The sequence below is a fragment of the Leuciscus leuciscus genome (genome assembly GCF_965113295.1).
Source record: "Leuciscus leuciscus genome assembly, chromosome: 9".
NCBI classification, from domain to species: domain Eukaryota; kingdom Metazoa; phylum Chordata; class Actinopteri; order Cypriniformes; family Leuciscidae; genus Leuciscus; species Leuciscus leuciscus.
The window spans coordinates 36,256,103-36,284,013 of NC_138733.1; the positions used below are offsets into that span (position 1 = coordinate 36,256,103).

At 38.9% G+C, this 27,911-nt stretch overlaps 1 protein-coding gene across 1 annotated transcript; it reads left to right on the forward strand.

Moving 5' to 3' along the window:
* Positions 1-5,865: 5,865 nt before the first annotated feature.
* On the forward strand, positions 5,866-27,911 carry bace2 (beta-secretase 2). The gene is made up of 9 exons (XM_082180657.1): positions 5,866-6,347; positions 13,374-13,462; positions 18,180-18,396; positions 19,096-19,227; positions 22,109-22,243; positions 22,479-22,580; positions 22,716-22,865; positions 23,309-23,477; positions 25,469-27,911. Exons 1-9 carry the CDS (start codon positions 6,069-6,071, stop codon positions 25,708-25,710), a joined length of 1,515 nt encoding a protein of 504 aa, XP_082036783.1. The 5' UTR covers positions 5,866-6,068; the 3' UTR covers positions 25,711-27,911.

Below are 27,911 nucleotides of genomic sequence, written 5' to 3' on the forward strand. Positions count from 1 at the left end.
CCTAGTAACGATGGCACACAACTGACCTTATCTCGTGCGGTCATAAAAATGTATGAAGTCCCCCCTATTTTCCTTCCTCGGTTCTCTATTCCCCGTTCTCCATGCACAATCACTCGCACGCAGCCAAGGGCAAAGCACACTATGCATTTTCTTATTCCCTACTACAGCACTGCTATCGTGAGTGCGTGAGTGTGTGTGTGTGTGTGTGTGTGTGTGTGTGTGTGCTTTGCCTGGGAGCTCCCTTGTTTCATTACAGCGTTGTTATCTGAACCAGAACACTGTCTCACAACACACACTGGGTAGGAGGGAAGCAGATCACATGGTTTAAATTTAACACACACACACACACACACACACACACACACACATTTCTATATGGGAGAGGGAAAGGGAAATGTCTGAAAGGGAGAGGGCTTATAGAAGAGGCTGTACCTTTATTGGATTGGCCTTGACAGTGATAATTTCGGCAGAATCCATTCAGCCTCCGGGGGGAGGACAGACACCAGCGTTCAATAACACCTGACACTTTTTTCCCATCATCCACCACACTGAGGCTACAATGTAATTCTACTGTGTCTGTTGCAGCATTGCGCCAATTTCTTTGGAATATGATTTTACCTCTAAAGATTGAATAAATGTACAACTCTGAAACTGCAGGCTGCTTTAGGGGACACTGAAGAATATTTATTAATGTTTTCAAAGGCAAGCATCCATATTGCTTTAGCAGATTTGAACAAACCTCCATTTCTAAGTATTACATTTGGGTGTGTGCCTCATACCTCAGCCTATGTGGTTAATTAGATTAATATACTAAAATAATTAAATATAGTTCATTTTGTAAATCCAGAAGCTATGTTCTGCAGTAAAATCAATCGTTATTGAAGGAAAATGTAAAATTTCAGTTTACATTTTGATGTGTTTTTTTATATTTGTGATATAATTTATCAATTTAAATACTTTTAAGTCATCCAGCAGCCTCCTTGGAAGTTTGTTGAGGCCAAATACCACTCATATTTTATTTAAAAAAGAAAACATTGTGACGATATACACCAAATGTTTTGAATGCGGCTGATTTCGGACAGATGAAACTGGATAATTTTCTTACACAAACACATCGCTTCACTTCAGAAGGCCTTTATTAAACCCCCTGGAGCCGTGTGGAGGACTTTTATCATGGATAGATGGACTTTTATGGACATCAAAACAGAAACAGCAATTCACTGCCATTATAAAGCTTGGAAGATTGTACTCCGATTGTATTCGTCTGAAAGAAGAATGTCATTTAAACCTAGGATGACTTGGGGGTGAGTAAATCACGGGCTAATTTTCATTTTTGGGTGAACTATCCCTTTAAGTTTATTCCGTGCACTGTCAAGTGCTTCATCATATTTGTCGTGTTGGCGGTCTTGGCAGCAATTATATTGTCGCAAATATTGCTTTGCGTGCTGTCGGCATCAAGCCTGGTGAAATGTAGCCACACTTTTCATCTTTTCCACATCTTTTCCAACCATCGGGGTTGGGACGCTTACACCATACAGCCTCACGTGTGAGCCACGTCTCTGGGCGTAACCGCCGTAAACTAGTGTTTATTGGCTCACTGTCATTGACGATATTAACCCCAAAGATATCGAAATTGGGTAACAAATGACAAGACAATTTTTAATACCCAAAGATATTGAGGCAATTCGGTCGGTGCCTAAAATGTATCAAACTCAATACTTATAGTCAACCAGCCCTACTTATAGTCAACAGAGGACCATCAAAATAAAGTGAAACCAAAACGTGATCATTCTGTCCTAACTGTGTATTTATACTGGCAGGGGTTAACAGGGCCATGCTAACCAGAGACACCTAAACCCCTTGGGTCTAACATCTCATCGTTCAACTGTCCATTTTCCTCGTCCTCCATCTTCTTCAAGGGTAAACCGTGTCAAGTCATGTTAGATTGAGTCAGGTCAAGGTTCAAAGGGATTTTACACACTGTCATCCACGGCGCATCTGTGTCACATGAGTAAAAAACGGATTTGACTGCACTGTGAAAGCAGCCAAAAGTGGATTGAACTTTTAATGGCGATTCTAGGCCTTTTCTCCTCTATGTCCTCTAGTTCCTTTTCAAAGGAGCCGGTGATCAACACACCTCGCGGTCATATCACAGAAGGTGTTTGTGATGCCGAGTGCAGGACGGCTCCGGCCCCAGGGGGCACCGTGAGGCAGCGAGGGTGGCAGCAAGACTTCACCACTCGACCTCCCGCTGTCCTGGGAACAGCTGCGGCGCAGTGTGGCGCACCAGCGTCTGTCGGGGCGCAGATGGTGGGCGAGGGTGATACCTCAGAGATGGCAAGCGGGCGATGCCCCTTAAGAGAGCAAGCTGGCAGGTACAGGGACGGTGAGCTTAACCCTGCCAGCGGAGCGGGTCGTCAGCAGTAGTGTAGTAGTGTGTAGTGTGCAGCGATGCTCACTGCAGTACGGACAGTTACACACCGCAACAGACTCGCGTGTGGCAAACCTAGTGTACTGTAGCTGAATGCTGTAGGGTACAAAACAAGCAGAAGGAAGGAAGGAAGGTAGGTAGGAAGAAAGAAAGAAAGAAAGAAAGAAAGAAAGAAAGAAAGAAAGAAAGAAAGAAAGAAAGAAAGAAAGAAAGAAAGAAAGAAAGAAAGAAAGAAAGAAAGAAAGAAAGAAAGAAAGAAACTTTTCCTGATGTTTCTCATATGGTTCAGTATGAGAAATCCAAAGAGAAGACAGTACAGAGCTATAAAATGAAGGTGGATCACCAATGTGATAAATGCGATAAGAAATCTTATGTTTGGTTGTAGACTGTGATATCTTGGCAAGGTCATTTGAGACTTTAAAGTCTCCTAAGGAGACAACTGAGATTACTGGACTCTTTATCAGGATAAGCAGGACACTTGTGCAAATGTCTCCATTTGTTCTCCAATGAATCTCTGGTGATTGACTGAAGTCATGGAGATAAAATAGGAGAAAAGCTGCTTTTTCTTCTTCTTCTTTATTACAGACAGGACTGAAGATGAACCCAGAAGAAAACTGAGACTGATGGTTAATAGGTTATTGGCCTATACTTTTCAATTATAATGTATAGACTCAAATTTGTATTGGATGTTTCTTCTGAACTTCCTTAATGTGGATATCATAGATCTGATCTTAAACTCTTTTTCTTAAAAGATCTTAAAAGTTGTATTCCTAAACAATCCCAATCTCATTTGGGTAAAATTAACATGGACGGAAGTGGGAATAGAGAGAAAAATAGTGACATAATGTGATCTTTGGTTTAAACATATTCTACTTCTACTACTACAGTGTTTGTGAATCCAGCTATAGCTAGTTTGGTGTAATCAAATAACACGTCTATTTTGAAGAATTTGACTGGAATTACTGTAATATCAACATGTACTGTACATGACCAGCTGTTCTTCAAAGTAAACCCCTTTAAGAGAAAATGTGTGAAGATTCTCAGATATCAAGGACAGTTATTTTCTAATCAACTGGATGAGTTTGTTGCTCAGGGACTCTTCTTTAAATACATAGCCAGTGAGAGTTTACCAGTTACTAATGATGAATCTTTAAACAAGCTTTTAGCAGAAACGCTCTGCCTGATTCAATTTAGCAGTTACGCAAGTAATACACACTGGAGATATAAAACAACATAAAACTAGCTATAAACATTCAGATGGAAAATAAAAACATGCAGAGAGAATTTAGGGAAGAAGAAGAAGAGAGGAAATAAGAGAAAGCTCAAGCCCCATTCTCTATTACTATATTTTATAAGATTTATCATGTTTAAATAGTTTTTCCTTTCATAATTTATTAGAATTTATTTCTGTTTTGTTTATTTAATTGAATTTTCTTTATATCTTTATAATATTTTATTATTTTATTTTATTTTTTACACTGTTAGCCTATTTTAACACTATTCATTATACTTGTAACCATTTCCTGCACTTCTTTAGAAATATATGGTAAATATACAGTTCATGTCATGCCAATAAATTCACTAAACTGAAACTAAAAAGTAAACTTTGCTTTGCTTAGAGCAGGGTGCCCAGACAGCAACATGGTGTCGGCCCAGATCCGGCCCACATCTGGTACACGACACGTGGATTCCATACGGCCCAGATGTGGGCCGGATCTGGGCCGACACTATATTGCTGTCTGGGTGGTACATTTCTCCTTGTGTTTTGGAACTTCCTCTGCCCACTTTTGGAACTGGATCATTGCTTTAATAAAAGCTGCTCCATCACCTGCACACTAAATGGTCCAGGGTGGAAATTAACACTAGAGCAAAATCATGTGGACAGGTCACTCCTACACACATCCCTTCCTTCCCCCTTAATCCCAGATTGTCCAGCTCCTCTTCCCTGCCTGTAATTACACAATATCACCATGCAAGATGCCAACAGATGCACTGCGTCTAAGACAAGCATTATGGACTTAGAGATGCTTCAGTAATTCGGCCTGCAGATTACTCTATTGAACAGGTCTTAGGTCGAGCGGCAGAAATGTACAACAGGTGGTCAGTTTCAGGGTGAACATGGCGTGAGACTGAGGGGGATGTTATAAGAGGAGGCGAGCATATGCTGTTAATAACCTTAATTAAATATTGGTTTTTAATATGAAATATTAGGAGACACTCTACGGTAATTGTTAAAGATAAATATGTGTAATTGGTTTCCTTGTTTTTCTACTAAAAATATTTCATAATCTTATATATTTTAAATCACTTAATTTGTTATTGTTTTGCATTTTAATATTTTTAATATTTTTTTTTTATCTTCAAAGGATTGTGGTGACTACACTAAATATAAAATGCTATAACCCACCATCTTTCCAGACAAAGGTGTTTGAACGTGCTGGGTTAAAATGGCAGTGGCTCTGTGGAGGAAGATGGGTGTTGTCTTGAGGTAAAAGGACGCTGGTGCATTTACCTCTGACTGGTTCTCTGTCTTGCTCCTCAGGCTTGTTCCAATCAGGGTTCGTGGAAGATTAGGGAGCAATGTTCCAGGAAAGGCGATTTGGACTGTAAACTGTTAGCCTGCTCACTCCGATAATCTCCCTCATTTACCGCACAGCTTGTTAGATGGGGTTAGTGAGGAGTGAGGAGAGGTGTACTGTGCCCTCATCTGACGATCAGCGGTACTGCAAGACAATGGCCCGAAGAATGCAAGGAGATTTATGAACATAACTCTGCTCATGTAGACTATTGTAAAACATGTTAATACACACACACACACACACACACACACACACACACACATATATATATATATAATTTAAAAAAAATTATGTTTTTTTTTTATGCAAATGACGTACACGTATGCACGGGGTCCCCAAAAAGGTTATGAATGAATGTCATTGTGGGTTTTTTTGTGTGTGTTTTTTTGTCAGCTGATTTTTAGTTCCTATATCAATTCAGGTCCCTTCAAGTTCATAGGGAGACAGACTGACAGACGGACGGACGGACGGACGGATGGATGGACGGATAGATAGATAGATAGATAGATAGATAGATAGATAGATAGATAGATAGATAGATAGATAGATAGATAGATAGATAGATAGATAGATAGATAGATAGATAGATAGATAGATAGATAGATAGATAGATATTCCTTCAGAAAATACAAATAGTTTTCTCGTTAGACTGAACACAGCAAGATTAAATTTACTCCCCAAAAGATTGTCCCCCTTTACTGACTCTCATTTTATCAGATTTATCAGCCTGGCCGCCCACAAATGCTGCCTAGGCAGTAGCCTACACTAACTTTTGAGACACAGCCCAATACTATAGTGTTTCCCTCTCCAACGCCTCTGGCCCTGGAATGTTTGCGAACGCTCGTCATATCCGTCATGTGCTCTTTCAGGAAGTTATCAATTGAACATATTACACACACATAGCCTACTTTATTTCCCCGCGGCATCTGTCTGGTTCACACACTCTCTGCCGAAGATTATTCCCATAACTAATAATCAGAATGGAACTTCAGCCGTCAATGACAGAGTTCTGCACTTTGAAGCAAAGCTGAGTGTCTATCACGGTGAAGTTTGGCGAGATGCGGCTCTACTACGGTCTCCTGCTACTTTCTCTCTCCTTCTGGACGTCCCATTCAGTGTTTCAAATACCTTTGAAAATATTTGCTGGGAATTTCGACCCGTCTGTGCAGCTGGACCTCAGGCCTTTGCGACAGAATGAAGAGGCAGTGGAGAGCGGACTGTCCCTGGCGTCAGACCCAGCGGGCATCGTCAACTTTCTGGACATGATCAATAATTTAAAAGGAGACTCTGGTAGGGGATATTACATGGAGATGGTCATTGGGACTCCGGAACAAACGGTATGTAGCATACACATTTTGAAACCTCAATCTATTTCATGTTTTCCTTTGTACATGAAGTGTCAAAATAGTTTCCAGTTAAAACCCTGCGGCATCTGTTTTACATAGTAACTTTAACTAGATTCTCTGTCATAGCCTCTTCAAAAGTATAGACATTTAAGTCGCACGAGCAAGATATCAAACCAACCATTATTTATTTGAAAGAAATATAGCACAAGCACACACTTTTCACAACAGCAGATGCGCTACATTTTATATGCTGTTCAAAACTAGGGCCAACTGTGTTTTGACACTTTCTGGAGGTCAAACACTTGTGGAAAAGGACCATAGTTGTGGTGAACTGCACCTGTGGTTACTCTGAGAGGAACTGACATCATTTACATCCACATAAAAACAACTTGGGACAGGTAAAAGACAGTAGTTCTGAGAAAAGCATCAGCATGATGTGATATTTTATTATATGAAATGACATTATATTTCTAGGCATGTGTTTTAAACCTTTTTTCATGTGGTTTGCCCTTCACAGTCTCGTTCAAAACTCGGCTGATCTCTGATTAGCTGTTACTGTGCTTCAAAAACATCAGATTAGATGGGGTACTGTAGGCCAGGCTGATCTCAGAGCAGTGTTTCAGCCTTTAAGAGCAAATCAGTTCAAGAAGCATGTGATGCGAAAGTCTCTATGAGACGCCTTGGGCGCCAAAGAGCCCTTGATCTTTGTGCTGAGAATAAGTAAGAGCCAACTCACATGGGTTCACATGACAGCGGGCCCCTCCATCAGAGCAGCTGACTCAGATTAGGGCCTGGAGGAGATGCGTGTGTCTGTACAGGCTTTATGGCCAGTCACAATTGCCGTTGTCCATTTCTCTTTCTGATCAAAAGTGTTTGGTTAATATTAGATGTGTTGATTGTGTAGATGGTGAAAGGTTTTAAGTGATCGGACTGTACGGTCTACCTCTCACAGCCTTGTTTTCAAACCTATTTTAATTGATCAATACATTTGATTCTTTGCTAAATTATATTGTATTTTGAAATATGAAATCTGGCCAAATTTGGACAGTAATGTAATTCATTTGTTTTGGGATTATTCATAATTAAAGCACACACACACACGTGCGTAACTGAAGCGACAATTGCATGGATCTGTTCTGGATATTAACTGAATGAACTGTACAACAGAAATTGGTATAACTGTAATTGCATTCCTCTCTCTTCAGAAAATGAAGCTTGACTGTAAGTGATCATAAATCCTTCACACGGTGTGTCTCTCTGGAAATATTGTAATGAAATCTCCAGTGTCATTGAACATCATGTTTATTCTCTCATCTCATCACAAACGAATGAGTGAGGTGAACTGCGAGAGGCCAGGATCTTCCCGCATCCTCTGCGAATATGTAATTAAGGGTACTCATGTTAATTGAGGCGCTCTTTCTAAACGAGCCACTAATTGCGGAATCTGTCGTATGTGCGGAGGCGTCGGACTGGAGTGGCTCACATCTGCTAATTGGTACAAACAGGTAGCAGATGCGTTCCCAGTGACAGAGCGCCTGCCAATTAGCTAAGCCACCTCGATAGGGGTGATTAGAGCCCGCTTTTACCAGTAGAGGAGCCATGGGAGCGCAGAGAGGAGGAGCGCAGGGAAGGGGCCCGATTCCTGGAACCAGCGGGAGTATGTGTGTGCCAGGGCCCTGCTGTGGACACACTTAATGTTACCGAAAGAAGCCAGTAGTCATGACGGGAACATTGCCATAGTGAGGAAGTTGTCCTTAAAGGCCCCCTGAAATAGGTTTTTAGTATGAATATGTTAGCCTTAAGGTTAGTCTCTCACTTCCGCTAAAATGGATCACGGAGACTTCAGCTTCTCATCACATCTTCTGTCCAATCAAATGCTCTTTAGAATCTAAAGCTCCGCCCCCTATGCTATAAACGCCACCTGGCCAAAGCGATCGTTTACACTTCACGGAGAAATATGGAGATGTGTGTTTGATTGCTCAAATGCTCGAGATTTATTCTGTTTTCCAACTGTTTGTTGGTTATGAATGAAACGGCTAGAATTTATTCACAGCTCTACTATTGAATCCAACGTATCATCAGCGCTCGGATTCACTTCCATGTCGCTGTCAAGTACGACTTGCAGTCTGTGGGGTAAACTAAACGCTATTGGCTATTTGAAAAGGGGGAGGAGCCATTTAATATGTCCCGCCTTAGCTTCCTGTTTCAGTGGGAATTGTCAACGCATCAAACAAAGCTGCGCGCTCCAATGCACTTCAGTGGGACTTTAATGTATCCTCCAGACTTATTAGTTGTAAGGCAAGCACTACTGTTAATACTGAAAGACCCCTGAGTTTTTAAACTATTGTTATTGTATTTATCTCTCCTCTGAAGAGTGTGATTGCAACCGTGATCGAAACAACGGTTGCACTTTGTGCCGTTTTCCTGAAAATTTGTCCTCAATAATCGTCTTGAGTTAAAGCTGGTAAGGAATGAGGAATTACACACAATAACAGGCAACTCTGATCAAGTTTCGGCTTACTTAGAAAGGTCTAGTTAAACAGAAGACGATTGTTCCTCTTGAATTTCTTTCACACCCTACACAAACAGAGGCTATGCTCAGAAAAACAAAAACGTATTTCATTCTATTTCTGAAGTACTTTACTAAGCAAGTACAAAGCAGACACATTATTGGCCAATGCTTGTTCTTATCAGTTTACTTGCTAATGTGAAACTATGTGTACTAATGTGCATCTTGTGACAAAACATTGGCACTGACAAGATTTGTCAAGGGAAACGGAGGGGAGTGGCTATCAGACTCTAATGTTGAATGACAAAATAACCATATCAAATTCATACACTACACCGTTAAGTGTATAGTGCATCATTTAGGACACAACTGTTTCTTTTTCATACTATGTGTATTCATTTCCCATATTACAGTAGACAGTATGCCGTACAGTAGTATTGTGTTTCAAACATAGCCGGGGCCTTTCATTCTCACTTATTCCTCCTCCTCAGAATAGATCTAAAAATCATTACTTAATAACAACTGAAGATTTTCCATAATGTTTAATTCAAACACGGCATTAAAATGCGTTCCTAGGTTCAAGAGTTTAAGTGTTTTTAAATAAGCTGTTAGGATCAGTGCAGTGGAGCAGATCTGTGTGTATATTATGATGGCGTTAACGATGAGGAATGCCCATAATGGCCTCTTTGGCAACTGGGTGAGATGGCACAGCTCTGTTATCTCATTAGTTCCCCCTCGTTGAACCAGCGCTCCAACAACATTATTCCAACTGCTGTGACCGCCTCGCAAGCGCCTGGCTAACAGAAACATGTGTGGAGAGGCTAAATTGGAGGGCTCTGTGCCAGCAGGGTTTGATGGTTTTTAGGTGGTTGACATTTGAGGCACAAAGATTTAATATAAACTAAAACAATACAAGATAGTTGTTTGTTTAGCTTTCGGTACTCTGAAGATTTGTATTTTAAAGATTTGTAAAAAATGAAGATGCATAGATGGTGTAAGAGAAGGATGGATGGATCCCAGACTAATTTGTAATCTAGACTACTCAAATCAAGCATTTGTTTATTTTAAAATCAATTCTTAATTTCTTTTTGTTGTTTAGACAGAAAACCATTCTGATATAATGTCATATATAATATTATTGTTAAAAGTTTATGCAAATTTATATATATATATCTATATATATATTTTTTATATATATATATATTTTATATTTTATATATATATATATATATATATATATATATATATATATATATATATATATATATATATATATATAAATAAATACATTTTATATATATATATATATATATATATATATTTATATATATATATATATATATATAAAAAAAATATGCATATCCAATATTTTCAGAAACTCTTATAACGTTAATTCTGATCAACTACTAAAATATTTTTACTTGGTGACATCAGATTTGGGATTATCAATAGATTAAAAACTTTGGTCAAAATAAAAATTGTGTGATATAGTAATTAATCAAACTAATCACAATTAATATCAATATTAGCTGAGAAAGGCTCCCAAATAAAGATAATTCAAAGACACTACATTATTGTGGCTGACTGCAAAGACATTATATACAGTGGATCTACTGTAGAAAGTTATGATCTAGAAATAAATCTCGTCATAACTTTTGCACCTCTATTGTAAAAAATTACAACCTGTGCAATGCCACTGAAAACCAGTCACACATTTCAGTACCTTCAGGGCATGGTGCTGATGGCATATACTGAGTTTCGTAATGTTACACCAATGCATTCGTTAATTATAGCATCACAATTAGGGATGTCCCGATCCGATCCACGTCATCGGTATCGTGCCGATACTGGCCCAGAACGCTAGATCGGAGATCGGAGGGGAGAAAAAAATATGATCCGATACCTATTAGGGGTGGAACGGTACATGCAACTTTCCTGCAAGCGGTTCTATGGGCTGCCATAGACTTCCATACAGAAGAAGAAGCGGGAGAATAATAAGAACGCCAACGATTTCAAGGGGTGCCTCCGCACTTTCAGTGCTTGGCCACTAATAACCTAAATGCATAAGTGTGCACACCCTCTTATAATTGGGTATATGTACTGTAGCTGTGTTTAGAATTAATCATCAAGCTCATGTGAAAGTACACTCCTGTTTTCACCTGAAGTGACTCAAAATAAACCTTAACTGTTGTTATAAGATTTTTCTGACATCTTCCTGGTTGCATGCTACTATAAGAGTCATGGGCCACAAAGAACATAGGAATAACTCGGATTAACGGGATCTCATTGTTGAAAGGTATCACTCACGTGAGGCATTAGATATACCATGGTACACAGTGAAGTCAGTCAGCAACAAGTGGAGAAAGTATGGCACAACAGGGATATTATCTAGAACAGGGTGTCCTTCTAAAACTGATGAGAAGTCAAAGAGAAAACTTGTCAGGGAGGCTGTCAAGAGGCCTACAGCCACTTTAAAAGTTTCAGCTCTTTCTGGCAAGTACTGGCAACATAATGTCGGCCCAGATCCGGCCCACGTGGATTCCACACGGATCACATCCAGATGTGGGCCGAAACTATGTTGCTGTCTTGGTTAGCCAGAGCCCAGACCTAAATCCCATAGAAAATATGTGGGGGAACTTGAATAGGGCCGTGCACAGGAGATGCCCTCACAATTTGACTGATCTGGAACATCTTTGCAAAGAAGAGTAGGAAAATATTCCCAAGTCAAGTCACCTTTGTTTATATAGTTCTTTTTACAATACAGACTGTATCAAAGCAGCTTCACAGTGATAACATGAAAATAATACAACAAAGTTTGTTTTTATAAGAAAATTGCATCATCGTCCACCTTAAGTAAGGCAGAGCAATAATATTGTTGAATATTAAATGTCCCCAACTAAGCAAGCCAAAAGCCAAGGCGACAGTGGCAAGGAACCAAAACTCCATCAGGTGACAGAATGGAGAAAAAAACCTTGGGAGAACCCAGGCTCAGTCGGGGGCCAGTTCTCCTCTGGCCAACGAGCGAACAGTGTATGCACAGGTCAGAAGTCACATTGGATCAGAACATTCAGAATATTTATCCAGTTCCATCTGGTTGGAAGTCGGAGTCATCACGCCGGTATGGAGACGAGTTTGTTCAAGTCAAGATGTGCCAAGCTGATAGACTCCTATCCAAACAGATTAAGTGCTGTAATAAAATCAAAGGGTGCAGTGTAACTTTATAGGTTGTAATTTTAACATTAAAGTCCCAGTGAACTGGAAGTTGCAACCGACTTTACTTCATTGTGACGTATTTCCAAGTGAAACGGAGTATTGAATAGAGGGCGGGGGGTTATTTTAGCGCACCTCCTCTCCATCCCCCCGCTCATAGCAGACTGATGGTTGGAGGGGAGTGGTTAAGGATATTCTACCCAAACCGTCAAACTGATCCAGAGCGGAAGCAAATTTGCTAATTTTGATTAAAGATTACCATGACAAACAATTGTTTTTCTATGTATTAACTTGCTCGGGTCTAGTCAAGTCTAGTAATGTGCGCTAAGAAAGTAGATGAAACTTTAAACATGCAAAAGTTCTGATATGATTTAAATTTTTACATCACAAAAAAAAAAAAAAAAAAAACGCTGTTGGTTGCTAAAAGGTGTGTAGACTTTTTATATCCACTGTAGACATGCAAAAAGTAGCTCAACATTTATTTCTTTTTATTTCCGTATATTTGAACACTATATGGCCAAAAGGATTGACCCCCTTCTAATTAATGGGTTTGGTTATTTCAGTCATTTCTCTAAGGACAAATCTTAATGCTACACGATACAATGGCATTCTAGAGAACTGTGTGACTTCACACAACAGCAGGGAAGGTCCCTTTTTTTATTCCAGCGTGGCAATATTCCTGTGAACATGAGTCTGGCAGAACATGACTGCCTGTGAAAAAAGCAGACAAGAACCCCACTTAACACATTCAGTATCAAGTGGAATGGGAGCATATCCCTGCATGTTCCAACATTTAGTGGAAGACCTTTCCAGGAGCGTATAAGCTGTTAAAGCTCTTGATGAACCCGGTAACTCTCATATGATATGGGATGTGATGTAACAATCCTTAAAGAACTTTTCACATGGAGATAACTCCATCCACAAGAATTATGTCGGTAGCGAAGTAGTCCCACTTAAAAAACAAATAAATTAGACTTTACAGCTCAACAGTTTTTAACAAAAAGAAGCTATACATTTCTGCTTAACAAAAAAGCATTCCATTAAAAGTACATTTATTTGTTGTTTTTTCTTTAACATTACATTTTATCCAAAGTGACATACACTGCATTCAAGTTAAACATTTACATTTAATCGGTTCTTTACTAGCCGAGTGATGTTGTTTTATTTTCACCGTTAATCAACAGCATGTTACAGATGATAAGAAGTTATATTTAATATGGAGTATTCCTCTGAAATGTCATTATTACCAAGTAATGCATAAAAAATGTGTGTAACATCATTGTTTTCTGTCATTGCAGCTGAACATCCTGGTTGATACTGGAAGCAGCAACTTTGCTGTAGCTGCAGCAGCACATCCCTACATCACACACTACTATAACAGAGCACTGTAAGATCACATCCCTACATCACACACTACTATAACAGAGCACTGTAAGATCACATCCCTACATCACACACTACTATAACAGAGCACTGTAAGATAACATCCCTACATCACACACTACTATAACAGAGCACTGTAAGATCACATCCCTACATCACACACTACTATAACAGAGCACTGTAAGATCACATCCCTACATCACACACTACTATAACAGAGCACTGTAAGATCACATCCCTACATCACACACTACTATAACAGAGCACTGTAAGATCACATTCCTACATCACACACTACTATAACAGAGCACTGTAAGATCACATCCCTACATCACACACTACTATAACAGAGCACTGTAAGATCACATCCCTACATCACACACTACTATAACAGAGCACTGTAAGATCACATCCCTACATCACACACTACTATAACAGAGCACTGTAAGATAACATCCCTACATCACACACTACTATAACAGAGCACTGTAAGATAACATCCCTACATCACACACTACTATAACAGAGCACTGTAAGATCACATCCCTACATCACACACTACTATAACAGAGCACTGTAAGATCACATCCCTACATCACACACTACTATAACAGAGCACTGTAAGATCACATCCCTACATCACACACTACTATAACAGAGCACTGTAAGATCACATCCCTACATCACACACTACTATAACAGAGCACTGTAAGATCACATTCCTACATCACACACTACTATAACAGAGCACTGTAAGATCACATCCCTACATCACACACTACTATAACAGAGCACTGTAAGATCACATCCCTACATCACGCACTACTATAACAGAGCACTGTAAGATCACATCCCTACATCACACACTACTATAACAGAGCACTGTAAGATCACATCCCTACGTCATACACTACTATAACAGAGCACTGTAAGATCACATCCCTACATCACACACTACTATAACAGAGCACTGTAAGATCACATCCCTACATCACACACTACTATAACAGAGCACTGTAAGATCACATCCCTACATCACACACTACTATAACAGAGCACTGTAAGATCACATCCCTACATCACACACTACTATAACAGAGCACTGTAAGATCACATCCCTACATCACACACTACTATAACAGAGCACTGTAAGATCACATCCCTACATCACACACTACTATAACAGAGCACTGTAAGACCACATCCCTACATCACACACTACTATAACAGAGCACTGTAAGATCACATCCCTACATCACACACTACTATAACAGAGCACTGTAAGATCACATCCCTACATCACACACTACTATAACAGAGCACTGTAAGATCACACACTACTATAACAGAGCACTGTAAGATCACATCCCTACATCACACACTACTATAACAGAGCACTGTAAGATCACATCCCTAAATCACACACTACTATAACAGAGCACTGTAAGATCACATCCCTACATCACACACTACTATAACAGAGCACTGTAAGATCACATCCCTACATCACACACTACTATAACAGAGCACTGTAAGATCACATCCCTACATCACACACTACTATAACAGAGCACTGTGAGATCACATCCCTACATCACACACTACTATAACAGAGCACTGTAAGATCACATCCCTACATCACACACTACTATAACAGAGCACTGTAAGATCACATCCCTACATCACACACTACTATAACAGAGCACTGTAAGATCACATCCCTACATCACACACTACTATAACAGAGCACTGTAAGATAACATCCCTACATCACACACTACTATAACAGAGCACTGTAAGATCACATCCCTACATCACACACTACTATAACAGAGCACTGTAAGATCACATCCCTACATCACACACTACTATAACAGAGCACTGTAAGATCACATTCCTACATCACACACTACTATAACAGAGCACTGTAAGATCACATCCCTACATCACACACTACTATAACAGAGCACTGTAAGATCACATCCCTACATCACACACTACTATAACAGAGCACTGTAAGATCACATTCCTACATCACACACTACTATAACAGAGCACTGTAAGATCACATCCCTACATCACACACTACTATAACAGAGCACTGTAAGATCACATCCCTACATCACACACTACTATAACAGAGCACTGTAAGATCACATCCCTACATCACACACTACTATAACAGAGCACTGTAAGACCACATCCCTACATCACACACTACTATAACAGAGCACTGTAAGATCACATCCCTACATCACACACTACTATAACAGAGCACTGTAAGATCACACACTACTATAACAGAGCACTGTAAGATCACATCCCTACATCACACACTACTATAACAGAGCACTGTAAGACCACATCCCTACATCACGCACTACTATAACAGAGCACTGTAAGATCACATCCCTACATCACACACTACTATAACAGAGCACTGTAAGATCACATCCCTACATCACACACTACTATAACAGAGCACTGTAAGATCACATCCCTACATCACACACTACTATAACAGAGCACTGTAAGATCACATCCCTACATCACACACTACTATAACAGAGCACTGTAAGATCACATCCCTACATCACACACTACTATAACAGAGCACTGTAAGACCACATCCCTACATCACACACTACTATAACAGAGCACTGTAAGATCACATCCCTACATCACACACTACTATAACAGAGCACTGTAAGATCACATCCCTACATCACACACTACTATAACAGAGCACTGTAAGATCACACACTACTATAACAGAGCACTGTAAGATCACATCCCTACATCACACACTACTATAACAGAGCACTGTAAGATCACATCCCTAAATCACACACTACTATAACAGAGCACTGTAAGATCACATCCCTACATCACACACTACTATAACAGAGCACTGTAAGATCACATCCCTACATCACACACTACTATAACAGAGCACTGTAAGATCACATCCCTACATCACACACTACTATAACAGAGCACTGTAAGATCACATCCCTACATCACACACTACTATAACAGAGCACTGTAAGATCACATCCCTACATCACACACTACTATAACAGAGCACTGTAAGATAACATCCCTACATCACACACTACTATAACAGAGCACTGTAAGATCACATCCCTACATCACACACTACTATAACAGAGCACTGTAAGATCACATCCCTACATCACACACTACTATAACAGAGCACTGTAAGATCACATTCCTACATCACACACTACTATAACAGAGCACTGTAAGATCACATCCCTACATCACACACTACTATAACAGAGCACTGTAAGATAACATCCCTACATCACACACTACTATAACAGAGCACTGTAAGATCACATCCCTACATCACACACTACTATAACAGAGCACTGTAAGATCACATCCCTACATCACACACTACTATAACAGAGCACTGTAAGATCACATTCCTACATCACACACTACTATAACAGAGCACTGTAAGATCACATCCCTACATCACACACTACTATAACAGAGCACTGTAAGATCACATCCCTACATCACACACTACTATAACAGAGCACTGTAAGATCACATTCCTACATCACACACTACTATAACAGAGCACTGTAAGATCACATCCCTACATCACACACTACTATAACAGAGCACTGTAAGATCACATCCCTACATCACACACTACTATAACAGAGCACTGTAAGATCACATCCCTACATCACACACTACTATAACAGAGCACTGTAAGACCACATCCCTACATCACACACTACTATAACAGAGCACTGTAAGATCACATCCCTACATCACACACTACTATAACAGAGCACTGTAAGATCACACACTACTATAACAGAGCACTGTAAGATCACATCCCTACATCACACACTACTATAACAGAGCACTGTAAGATCACATCCCTACATCACACACTACTATAACAGAGCACTGTAAGATCACATCCCTACATCACACACTACTATAACAGAGCACTGTAAGATCACATCCCTACATCACACACTACTATAACAGAGCACTGTAAGATCACATCCCTACATCACGCACTACTATAACAGAGCACTGTAAGATCACATCCCTACATCACACACTACTATAACAGAGCACTGTAAGACCACATCCCTACATCACACACTTCTATAACAGAGCACTGTAAGATAACATCCCTACATCACACACTACTATAACAGAGCACTGTAAGATCACATCCCTACATCACACACTACTATAACAGAGCACTGTAAGATCACATCCCTACATCACACACTACTATAACAGAGCACTGTAAGATCACATCCCTACATCACACACTACTATAACAGAGCACTGTAAGATCACATCCCTACATCACGCACTACTATAACAGAGCACTGTAAGATCACATCCCTACATCACACACTACTATAACAGAGCACTGTAAGATCACATCCCTACATCACACACTACTATAACAGAGCACTGTAAGATCACATCCCTACATCACACACTACTATAACAGAGCACTGTAAGATCACATCCCTACATCACGCACTACTATAACACTGTAAGATCAAAACACCTTACAACTACATCACACTGTTTTATAACAAAGCATTCAGACAAAACTTACATTCGTTAATTCCAGTCTTTTAATGTTTGTTAGTGAATTATGTTTGTATTGCATTAGTGATAAATCAATGTTATGATGGTTTGCTCAGTTCCAGTACATATCAGAGCACTGGGAGAGCAGTTGCAGTAAAATACACTCAGGGAGAATGGGAGGGGGAACTGGGAACTGACCGCATCACCATTCCTAAAGGGCCCAGTGGTAACATCACCATCAACATAGCTGCAATCCTCACCTCAGAAGGCTTCTTTCTGCCTGGAATCAACTGGCAGGGAATTCTTGGACTTGCTTATCCTCTATTGGTTCGGGTAAGTCACATGATGGTGTTACATAGGTGTTTTATTTATAAAAGGTGTGTTATGTTAGCAATGTGTGCAAACTGTGTAATTTTGCTCTGCTATGGTTGTTACGTGATAAGTTAAATGTCACAAAGGTGTGGTTTAGATCCTCAAACATCAATGGTGTTTTGAGTTTGATAATGGTTTATATACTCTACTAGTGAACACAATAATAATTGTATATTTGCTATTGTGACATAGTTTGTTTTTTTCAAATAGAATATTTGTGTTGGTTTCAAAGCAGTGTAACAGGTATTTTGACATGTATTCAAAATATTGGTATTCTTTGATGGATGGTCCCACTTTATATTAACAAATTGTGTAAATACATGTTGTTACAAAATGTAGTTAATAATTACATGTGTACTTCTGAATTGAAAAAAGTGTTGTTTCAAATGTCCTATTACACATTTGTACTTACACACACCATTCTGTGGGTTGTTACATATGTGTAGGTACACAAATATTACAGCTGTAGATATCATGGACCAATGTGTACTTGCATGGTAACTACATGTGTACATAGTATGTAACTACAGTGTAAGTTCACAGGTAGTAGGGCCACTTAATATAAAGTGGGACCATTTGGATTTAGACTATTAGTATTATTTGATCTGAAAATACTATGAGCTCCTTAAATAGGATGCATTTTGTCTCTTCTCCTCTCAGCCCGACCCATCAGTGGAACCCTTCTTCAACTCTGTTGTGCGTCAGACTGGGATTCCAGATGTGTTTTCTCTCCAGATGTGCGGAGCAGGAGTCTCAGCCAGCACTACAGCTGACCCAGCAGGCGGCAGCTTGGTGTGTACCAAACCTGAAGCAGTCTTACATTGAACTGCAAAAATATACAATCCAAATTAGTACAAAACTAATCCAACTACTAGGAGTGAACTGCTACTGTGTGTACACCAATTTGTTTATGTTAACATAAAAACGATACAATTTTCATGTGAAATAAGTTTCAGTATTAAGTATCTCTATTAATATTTATTAATTTAGTCACAAAACATTCTTTAAATAACTTCAGCTATAAAATAAATGTTACTGTCTTTGGTAATATCTCAAAAATACTTATGGCAAGAGTTGTTTAATTTTGCTAACACTATATAACTTCTTTTTTTAATTAAATGTTTTAGTTTTTTTTAGCATACTTTTGGTAATGTTTCTAAATTAGGGAAACAATGTATGTTAGATAACTTATTAATGTCAATATGATGGAAAGCATTTTGAGTTAAGCAAGGGTGTTTTTAAAATGGTAAAATTGTACCTGTAGTCAATAATTTTATCCCTTAAAACTCATCTTTGATCAATAAAATTACATATTTAAACTTTTTTAACTTGAAAACAATTTATCCATGCCTTATAATAGCTTGAATGTAACTCTACACCCTTTCCTCACTTAGTATATGCGGTTCTATGAATATGCAAATGAGCCCTGCCTCCACTCACTCACACCAGCTCAGAGATCCACTGGTTGACGATCACACGTTGATCTGATTGGTTACAAGGTAGTTTGTGACGTCAGAAACACCAGCGATTTCAAACCGTGTTTTTGAGACTGTCTTTGGTTCACTGCAGTTTTAAGGAGAAAATACTCAGCAATGGAGTTGACTGATGAATTTATACATGATTTTTCTAAAGCACATTAAAAACACCACATATACATATAAACAACATTAAAAGCTGGATTTTCACCACAGGGGGACTTTAAATGGTAGAAAATGTTCAGTACAGCTTATTCTGCCCAAGAACTGCAAGAAGAGACCGTTTATGTGTAGGTTTATTAGAAATAGATTATTATAGACGGCACCACAATATTAGACTGAAAAGTGTATTCAAACAAGGAGCAGCGGTCTCTATGGACAATTTGAACAAATCTGAAGAGTGGACCAGAGTTTGAGCCCATTGTCTACAAAATCAGAGACCCTGATCACAAGTGTCCCCTGGTAAAACATTTGAGAACATTGTTATTAACAGGTATTATTGATTTTAATCATACAAGTTGGTGCCGTAAGTAGTATTCCGGATTCCTGCTCTCATAAATCAGACCCGTTTACACTCATTCAAAGACAGATGAGATTGGGTTTCTCAGTGCTACTCAAGAAACATAATAAGCTCAGTGCGTCTGTGTCTCACACCTCCGCTGCCTCCTATAGGATGGCGTGTCTCGTTAGTGAGAAGCTAATTAAGCTAAAGAGAGCCCCCTGCTGCCAGCACATTCTGCTAGCAATACGGGAGCGCTGGAAGAAGAGACGGCCACGTGTCCCGCAGAGAGGAGCAGATGGGAAGAGCGGTGGGGAGGGGTGTGTCCTGTGTCCACCGCTGAACAATGTCCAAAGCCTTCTGGAAATATTTGACTAGCCTCTTAATTAGAGGCTATTTGCAGAAGGCAAATGCCAGATCTAGTCAGTTTTATTTTTTTTATTATCTTCATTTGAATGTATTTTGATAATCTTTTGCTTTATCTAATATTCTTAAATATAAGGAAGTAGATGCTGTAGATCCACAATTATATTATTGTTACTTTAAAAAAAAAGAGAACATGGGGATTCAGATGATACCTTTTCTGTCAAAATAGTTTTTCCATTCGTAATTTTTATTTATTTATAAATAAATAAAATAATTTTGTATTCATTTTAATTTATAATTATTTAATTATTTATACAGAGACTTTTGATAACTTTTGCTGTCAAGTAGAAAAGCAGAATTAAACTTAAACAGATAAATGAACAATAAATACAACTAGAAGACACCCTATTTTTGTATAGTGGAGTTGAAAACGTAGTAATGAAACACCAGCACTTAACTAAATATTTCGATAAAAGAAAAAGGGACTTTACCTGAGTGTGAAAAAGATTTAAGTTAAGACACTTTTTCTGGCTGTTGACAGTATTTTCGTGTTTATGGGGTGATTAAAAGAGATATCGAAAAATCCCCTCTGTAAAAACCTTTGGATAAAGCCAGATTAAAAATTATTATTTTTAGATAATGCCCTATTTGCATATTTAAACGTAACATTTCAGAAAACCTGCAATACAAAACAATTGTCTTGATGTGTCTAATCAACTGGACAAGTATGTTGATATCTATTAGTTAAATTAAACCCGTATTCACCTGTAGTTTCTTGCCTTAATTTATATCAAGAGTATCCATTGTTAAAGTCCCCCTGTAGTCAATCATTATTTCTCAAAAATCATCTTTGATCACCAAAATTACATATTCAAACGTTTCTTCATGCCTTAAAATAGCTTGAATGTAACTCTACACTCTTGCCTCATTAATATATGGCGGTTCTATGAATATGCAAATGAGCCCCGCCTCCATTCACTCACTCCAGCTCAGAGATCCACTCGTTGACGATCACACGTTGATCTGATTGGTTACAAGGTAGATTGTGACGTCAGAAACACCAGCGATTTCAAACCGTGTTTCGGTTCACTGCAGTTTTAAGGAGAAAATACTCAGCAATGGTGTCGAATTTGATGAATTTACATATGGTTTGTCTTAAAATGAGACAAACCATTTTGTACCATCATAAAGCACATTAAAAACACCACATAGACATATAAACAACATTAAAAGCTGGATTTAATTATCTTGGAAGATTTTTACAATAAACAAAAGAAAGATGATATGCCTCAGATGACATGCTTGTACAGTATGTCTTTGTGTTGCGTTTCAGATCATGGGAGGAGTTGAGCCAACCTTGTACCGGGGTTCAGTTTGGTACACGCCAATCCTGGAAGAGTGGTACTATCAAGTGGAAGTCTTGAAGCTTGAAGTTGGAGACCAAAATTTAAACCTAGATTGCAAAGAGGTACATGACACAGTCTAGCCCAAAAAAAGAAGTAAATTCAACCAGAAAATCTAGTCCATCCTTTTAGAAAAACACATTTATAATTACTGGAATTGAGCCAAGGGTGAGTTGAAATTGTACCTTTAATGGCTGCCAGTGGAGTAACTACAGCATTCGATAAAATATACGGCAGCAATAAGAATGTAGTGATCTTGTTTTTGATTGATCTTTCTCTCCCTTTGGTCATTTTGTTCAGTACAACTCAGATAAAGCCATCGTGGATAGCGGGACGACTCTACTGCGACTTCCTGGAAATGTGTTTAGTGCTGTGGTGGAGGCTATTCTGCAAACATCATTGGTATGACCTTCCGTTTTTGGCAAATTATTTACCTCAGAAACACACATTTTGTGCGTATTTAAGGGGTTCAGTCTTCAGTCTACTCTAAAACGACTCCTCAGTTACAATTGATTGGATGTAACCCTGCTCTCCTAGATTGAGGATTTCTCTGCTGGATTTTTTGACGGCACCAAGCTTGCGTGTTGGATGAGAGGAGAATCACCATGGAGGCTTTTTCCCAAACTCTCAATCTACCTCAGAGCAACGAACACCAGCCAGTCCTTTCGCATCACCATCCACCCACAGGTCAGGACTATCCTTAGAGAAACTGAAATAAAAATAATTTAATCTTTGTTATATTTATAACCACGACTACAACTGAAGTGTAAAAATAAAAGCTATTTCAAAATATTAATTCTAATATATTACTAACATTGGTTTGAAGCAGTCAGTTTTCAGGATTTTTTGGGGACAATCTCTTACCAAACATTTGTCTTTACTGGTGGACAGTTTGTGTCTGAGGAAGAGTGTCTTAAAATTCAGCGTTGGTTGAATCAATGTGTTTCGCTCCCCAATGGAGGGGGGAATCGTCCCGTTACGGCACCCCTGCTTGTACACAGGACCCTTAGGCTCCAAACCCATGATATACTTTGTGGTTTTTGATGTTGCATATTTTCTTAAATTGAACAGAAAATGAGATTGTACATGGCTCACAGATCTTCTTTTGACATCAGTTTTTCTCTCCGCAGCTGTACGTCCAGCCAGTCACAGATATTGACGGGACATTGGACTGTTTCCGGTTCGGAGTCTCCCCTTCAGCCAATGGCTTAGTCATTGGAGCCACTGTGATGGAGGGCTTCTACGTCATCTTTGACCGTGCACAAAAGAGGGTGGGCTTTGCTGTTAGCACATGTGCAGGTAGGTGGGACACAAGCAGACACAGGGGTTCGGGAGCCTCAAAGACGTGTGCCCAGGGGTGTCACAGCTGCATTTAGGATCAGTTTTCTGCTACGAGACTATTTAATTTAAAGGTGCAGTGTGTAGATTTTAGCAGCATCTAGCGGTTCGGTTGCGAATTGCAACCAACGGCTCAGCCCACCACTCCCTTTTGAAGAAGCTACGGTGGCCAAAACAGGACAAACATGTCGTCGTCTGAGACGTGTCAGTGTCTTAGTCGCTGACTTTAGCTAGTTAGCACAGTAGCGAAGCAATGCCAACAAATAAGTTGCACTTTATTTATGCAAATTCTGAAAGCAAGCATTATTGGTACACTGTCCTGTTATATGAAATTACAATCCAATGACATATTTTTCAACATTGACAAGGGAAAAACGTTACTTCTCGCTATGATTATGCCCATTTTGTAGCTAAAGAAACCAAACAACAGTTTTCAATTAACGTTACATTGCTGAAGTTGGACTAACTTGCCTGTCCAGCAGAAAACAGGCAATTTCACCGTCGTTTTTATTTCATTTTCCTGCATCAGCATCTTACATCTGGAAAAAGCCACACCGATGTTAATACAGGATTTCTGCCGTTGTCTGTCCTGACTTTGTCTGGCTGCATCATGTTTTCTTTTCTTTGCCTGTCTGGAAGGGTTGTGGTGAACAGAAGCCCAAGATATTTTCACGTTGTATTCTATGACATAAAATCCATCAGTAGTTTCATCAGTAATAAGAATGCATGAAGCTGTTCAAGCAGAGGGTTTGTTCTTTCTTTTGATACATTGCATGTTCAGATGTTCATACAACAAAATATTCTGGCGGCCATGAAAGTTTTGTGAAAATGATCAAAAACGCTTGCAGTGGCTGACTTAAAAAATAAATAATAATAATAAAAAAAAAAAAAAATATATATATATATGTTTAAATGTAAAAAGTTAAATAACATCACTCCGAACATGAAAACACATCTACTCACTGGTCTGCTTTCACAGCCTCATTGTCAATAATTCATAAAAGTTCATAAGTTGTTTATTTATGAAGACTATCATGATGAACAAAACGTGTAAGAATCATAAGATGTTGTTGGTCACAGAGCTTATTTTCTGCAATAATCCGAAATCCTATTGGGTTTTTGCCGAGGGAACCTTTTGTAGGTTGGCCAACAAAAATTTGTCAAGTAACTTAGATTAAGTTCAATTCAGAATTAAAATGTTCTTGATAATTTACTCACCCCCACGTCATCCAAGATGTTCATGTCTTTCTTTCTTCAGGCGAAAAGAAATTAAGGATTTTGAGGAAAACATTCCAGGATTTTTCTCCATATAGTGGACTTCAACGGTTATCAATGGGTTGAAGGTCCAAATTGCAGTTTCAATGCAGCTTCAAAGTCTCTACACGATCACAGCAAAGGAATAAGAGTCTTAACTAGCCAAACCATCGGTCAAATGTTAAATTTTTTTAGAAAATGACAGATGGTTTCTCTAGATTTCTCCTTATTCCTCGGCTGGGATCGTGTAGAGACTTTGAAGCTGCACTGAAACTGCAATTTAGACCTTCAACCCATTGATAACCGTTGAAGTCCACTATATGGAGAAAAATCCTGGAATGTTTTCCTCAAAAACCTTCATTTCTTTTCAATTCAATTCACATTTGTATAGCGCTTTTCACAATACACATCGTTTCAAAGCAGCTTCACAGAAAATGCATGAGTCGAGTCCACATTACAATTTAGTGACCGTCTTAGTTATGTAGTATGTTCAGAAATGTACATATACAAATCACAGTTAGCTAAAAATTTATTAATTTAAACAATGTACTTCAGGACCAGGGTTGGGAACAACCGAAGTCTACTTGGGGATAAACTGTTCAAATGGCCTCAGGAATGTTTGTTTGAGTGGACTAGTGTGTTACTGCAGCCATCTTGGTTATCGTTCTTTCTGTATACCTCTCCTGTCCTCCAAACAGAAAACGGCGGTGTACCCTTTGCAGAGATTGCCGGGCCGTTCCTAGCCGAGGGGGTAGCGTCCGACTGCACCAGTGGCGTGTCTCTTAGGGAGCCTATGATGTGGGTGTTCGCATACGCTCTGATGGGCATATGTGCAGTGGTCCTGATCGTACTCCTCATCCTGCTCATCCTGCCCTGCCGATGCCACCGAGACGGAGAGATTACGGACGAGTCCTCTCTGGTGCGCCATCGCATCAAGTGACGTCAGGCGTCGACGGAGGACGAGGAGACACCGACTCGGCAGAACAGGGCTGAAGGGAACTCAGGGCAGGTAACAGGTGAACACACTGCACTGAGCTCTGGGTGAGTGACTTTCCCCAAAGATCACAGTCCTGTTTGTCAAGATGCCAGGATTTAAACATTTCTGGACACTTTTTACGGTAGATTGAACTTTTCAAGCAGGACAAAACTACTGAATGATGAAGGAATCATGATTATACATGTGACTTTTATAGTAATCAGAAATCATAAAGTGCCAAAATATGAGTATCGCACATTACAGTGGAGCATCAACATTACCCTGTACTTCACTTCAAAGTATGCTGCTCTTTTTATTCGTAGTCTTCAATAGAATTGTGTCAATAAAGCTACTGGAAATCAGCAATTGCCTTAATGAGGTTTATGGTCCAATGAAGTAAAGTCTATGTACTGTTCACATCTAGAGGCTTTGGCTTCCTTTTAGATGCAGTGCTTTGAAAGGAATGTTTCACCCAAAAATTAAATTTGTCATAATGTACTCAACCTGTATGTTGTTTGAAACCTGTATAATGAAGATGTTTGGCTCTGCTCTTTTTTCGTACAATGAAAGTAGGGAGGGATGCTGTTGAGCTCAAATAATTGCTACGGCTTCAGAAGACTTGTTATATAGCACACAAGCAGTATGGACTACGATTATAACCCTTTTTGTACGGTAGTTTTCTGCCGTGTGACTGCATTCAGGAACTTCAGAAACCAAAAAACGCACAATTAAATAATAAACCTGGCTTCACATTCCACGCTCTCTGTATATGTACAGACTTCCGTGTCCCGCCACTCCGAATGTCTTTATGCCACATATATAGTAAACTAAGTGAGTTTGATTTTCTCTTTCATGTTTGGTATCAGTTTAAAAGTGTCTGTGTGATTGATACAATGATGTCATTCTCGTACCTATATAAGCTTGTTTCCGCCACAGAATAAAAAAAGGTAATTTCGACTTTTTATCTCACAATTCTGACCATTGCAACTTTTTTTCAGAATTGCATGTTTATGTCTCGCAATTCTGACTTTATAACACGCAATTGGGAGATATAAAGTCACAATTGCGTGATATAAAGTCACAATTGCGTGATATAAAGTCACAATTGCGTGATATAAAGTCACAATTGCGTGATATAAAGTCACAATTGCGTGATATAAAGTCAGAATTGCGTGATATAAAGTCACAATTGCGTGATATAAAGTCAGTCTTTTTTTCCTTAGAATTGGACTTTATAACTCACAATTGCGAGTTTATAGCTCACAATTCTGAGAAAAGATGTCAGAATTGCGTTATATAAAGTCACAGTTCTGACTTATATCACGCAATTGCGAGTTTATATCACGCAATTCTGACTTTATATCACGTAATTCTGACTTTATATCACGCAATTCTGACTTTATATCACGTAATTCTGACTTTATATCACGCAATTCTGACTTTATATCTCGCAATTCTGACTTTATATCACGCAATTCTGACTTTATATCACGCAATTCTGACTTTATATCACGCAATTCTGACTTTATATCACGCAATTCTGACTTTATATCACGCAATTCTGACTTTATATCACACAATTCTGACTTTATATCTCGCAATTCTGACTTTATATCACGCAATTCTGACTTTGTATCACACAATTCTGACTTTATATCACGCAATTCTGACTTTATATCTCGCAACTCTGACTTTGTATCACGCAATTCTGACTTTATATCACGCAAAAATGTTTTATTTTGTGGCGGAAACGAAGCTTCCTTGCGTACCAGCACGGCAGATCATAATAAATATTTAAACCAATGGGAAACTCTTCTCTGCTTTGAGGGTTGTGCCTTTCTTGTGTAAAATCTCCCCTTGATTAAAAATGACCTTTTGCTCCAGTTAAGCTGTGACCCCCGGGGTCATGGGATTGTGTTCAGATCAAATTTGATTTAGTTATTAATTCCCTCAGATTTCTTTAATTTCTGATCTGGGTGTTTAAGAAAGACTGGCAAAAGAGCCAGGAGAAAATCTTTAGAAAAATGTGCACTTTTTATTGCCTGGTATGCTTCTTGGACTTATTTTTAATGCTTTTTGTCATTGATTTTGGATAGATTTTTTGTTTCCTAATTCTTTCATTTACATGTGTAGTCCTACCTGCTAAATAAATTGTTAGCCTGGAA

What these genes read in the sequence shown, in the direction of transcription:
- bace2 (XM_082180657.1), top strand. Translation starts at nt 6,069, where the DNA reads ATGCGGCTCTACTACGGTCTCCTGCTACTTTCTCTCTCCTTCTGGACG. An exon ending in CACTACTATAACAGAGCACT is followed by an intron (nt 13,463 to 18,179) that starts GTAAGATCACAT and finishes TGGTTTGCTCAG; the next exon opens with TTCCAGTACATATCAGAGCA. An exon ending in GCATCACCATCCACCCACAG is followed by an intron (nt 22,866 to 23,308) that starts GTCAGGACTATC and finishes TTCTCTCCGCAG; the next exon opens with CTGTACGTCCAGCCAGTCAC.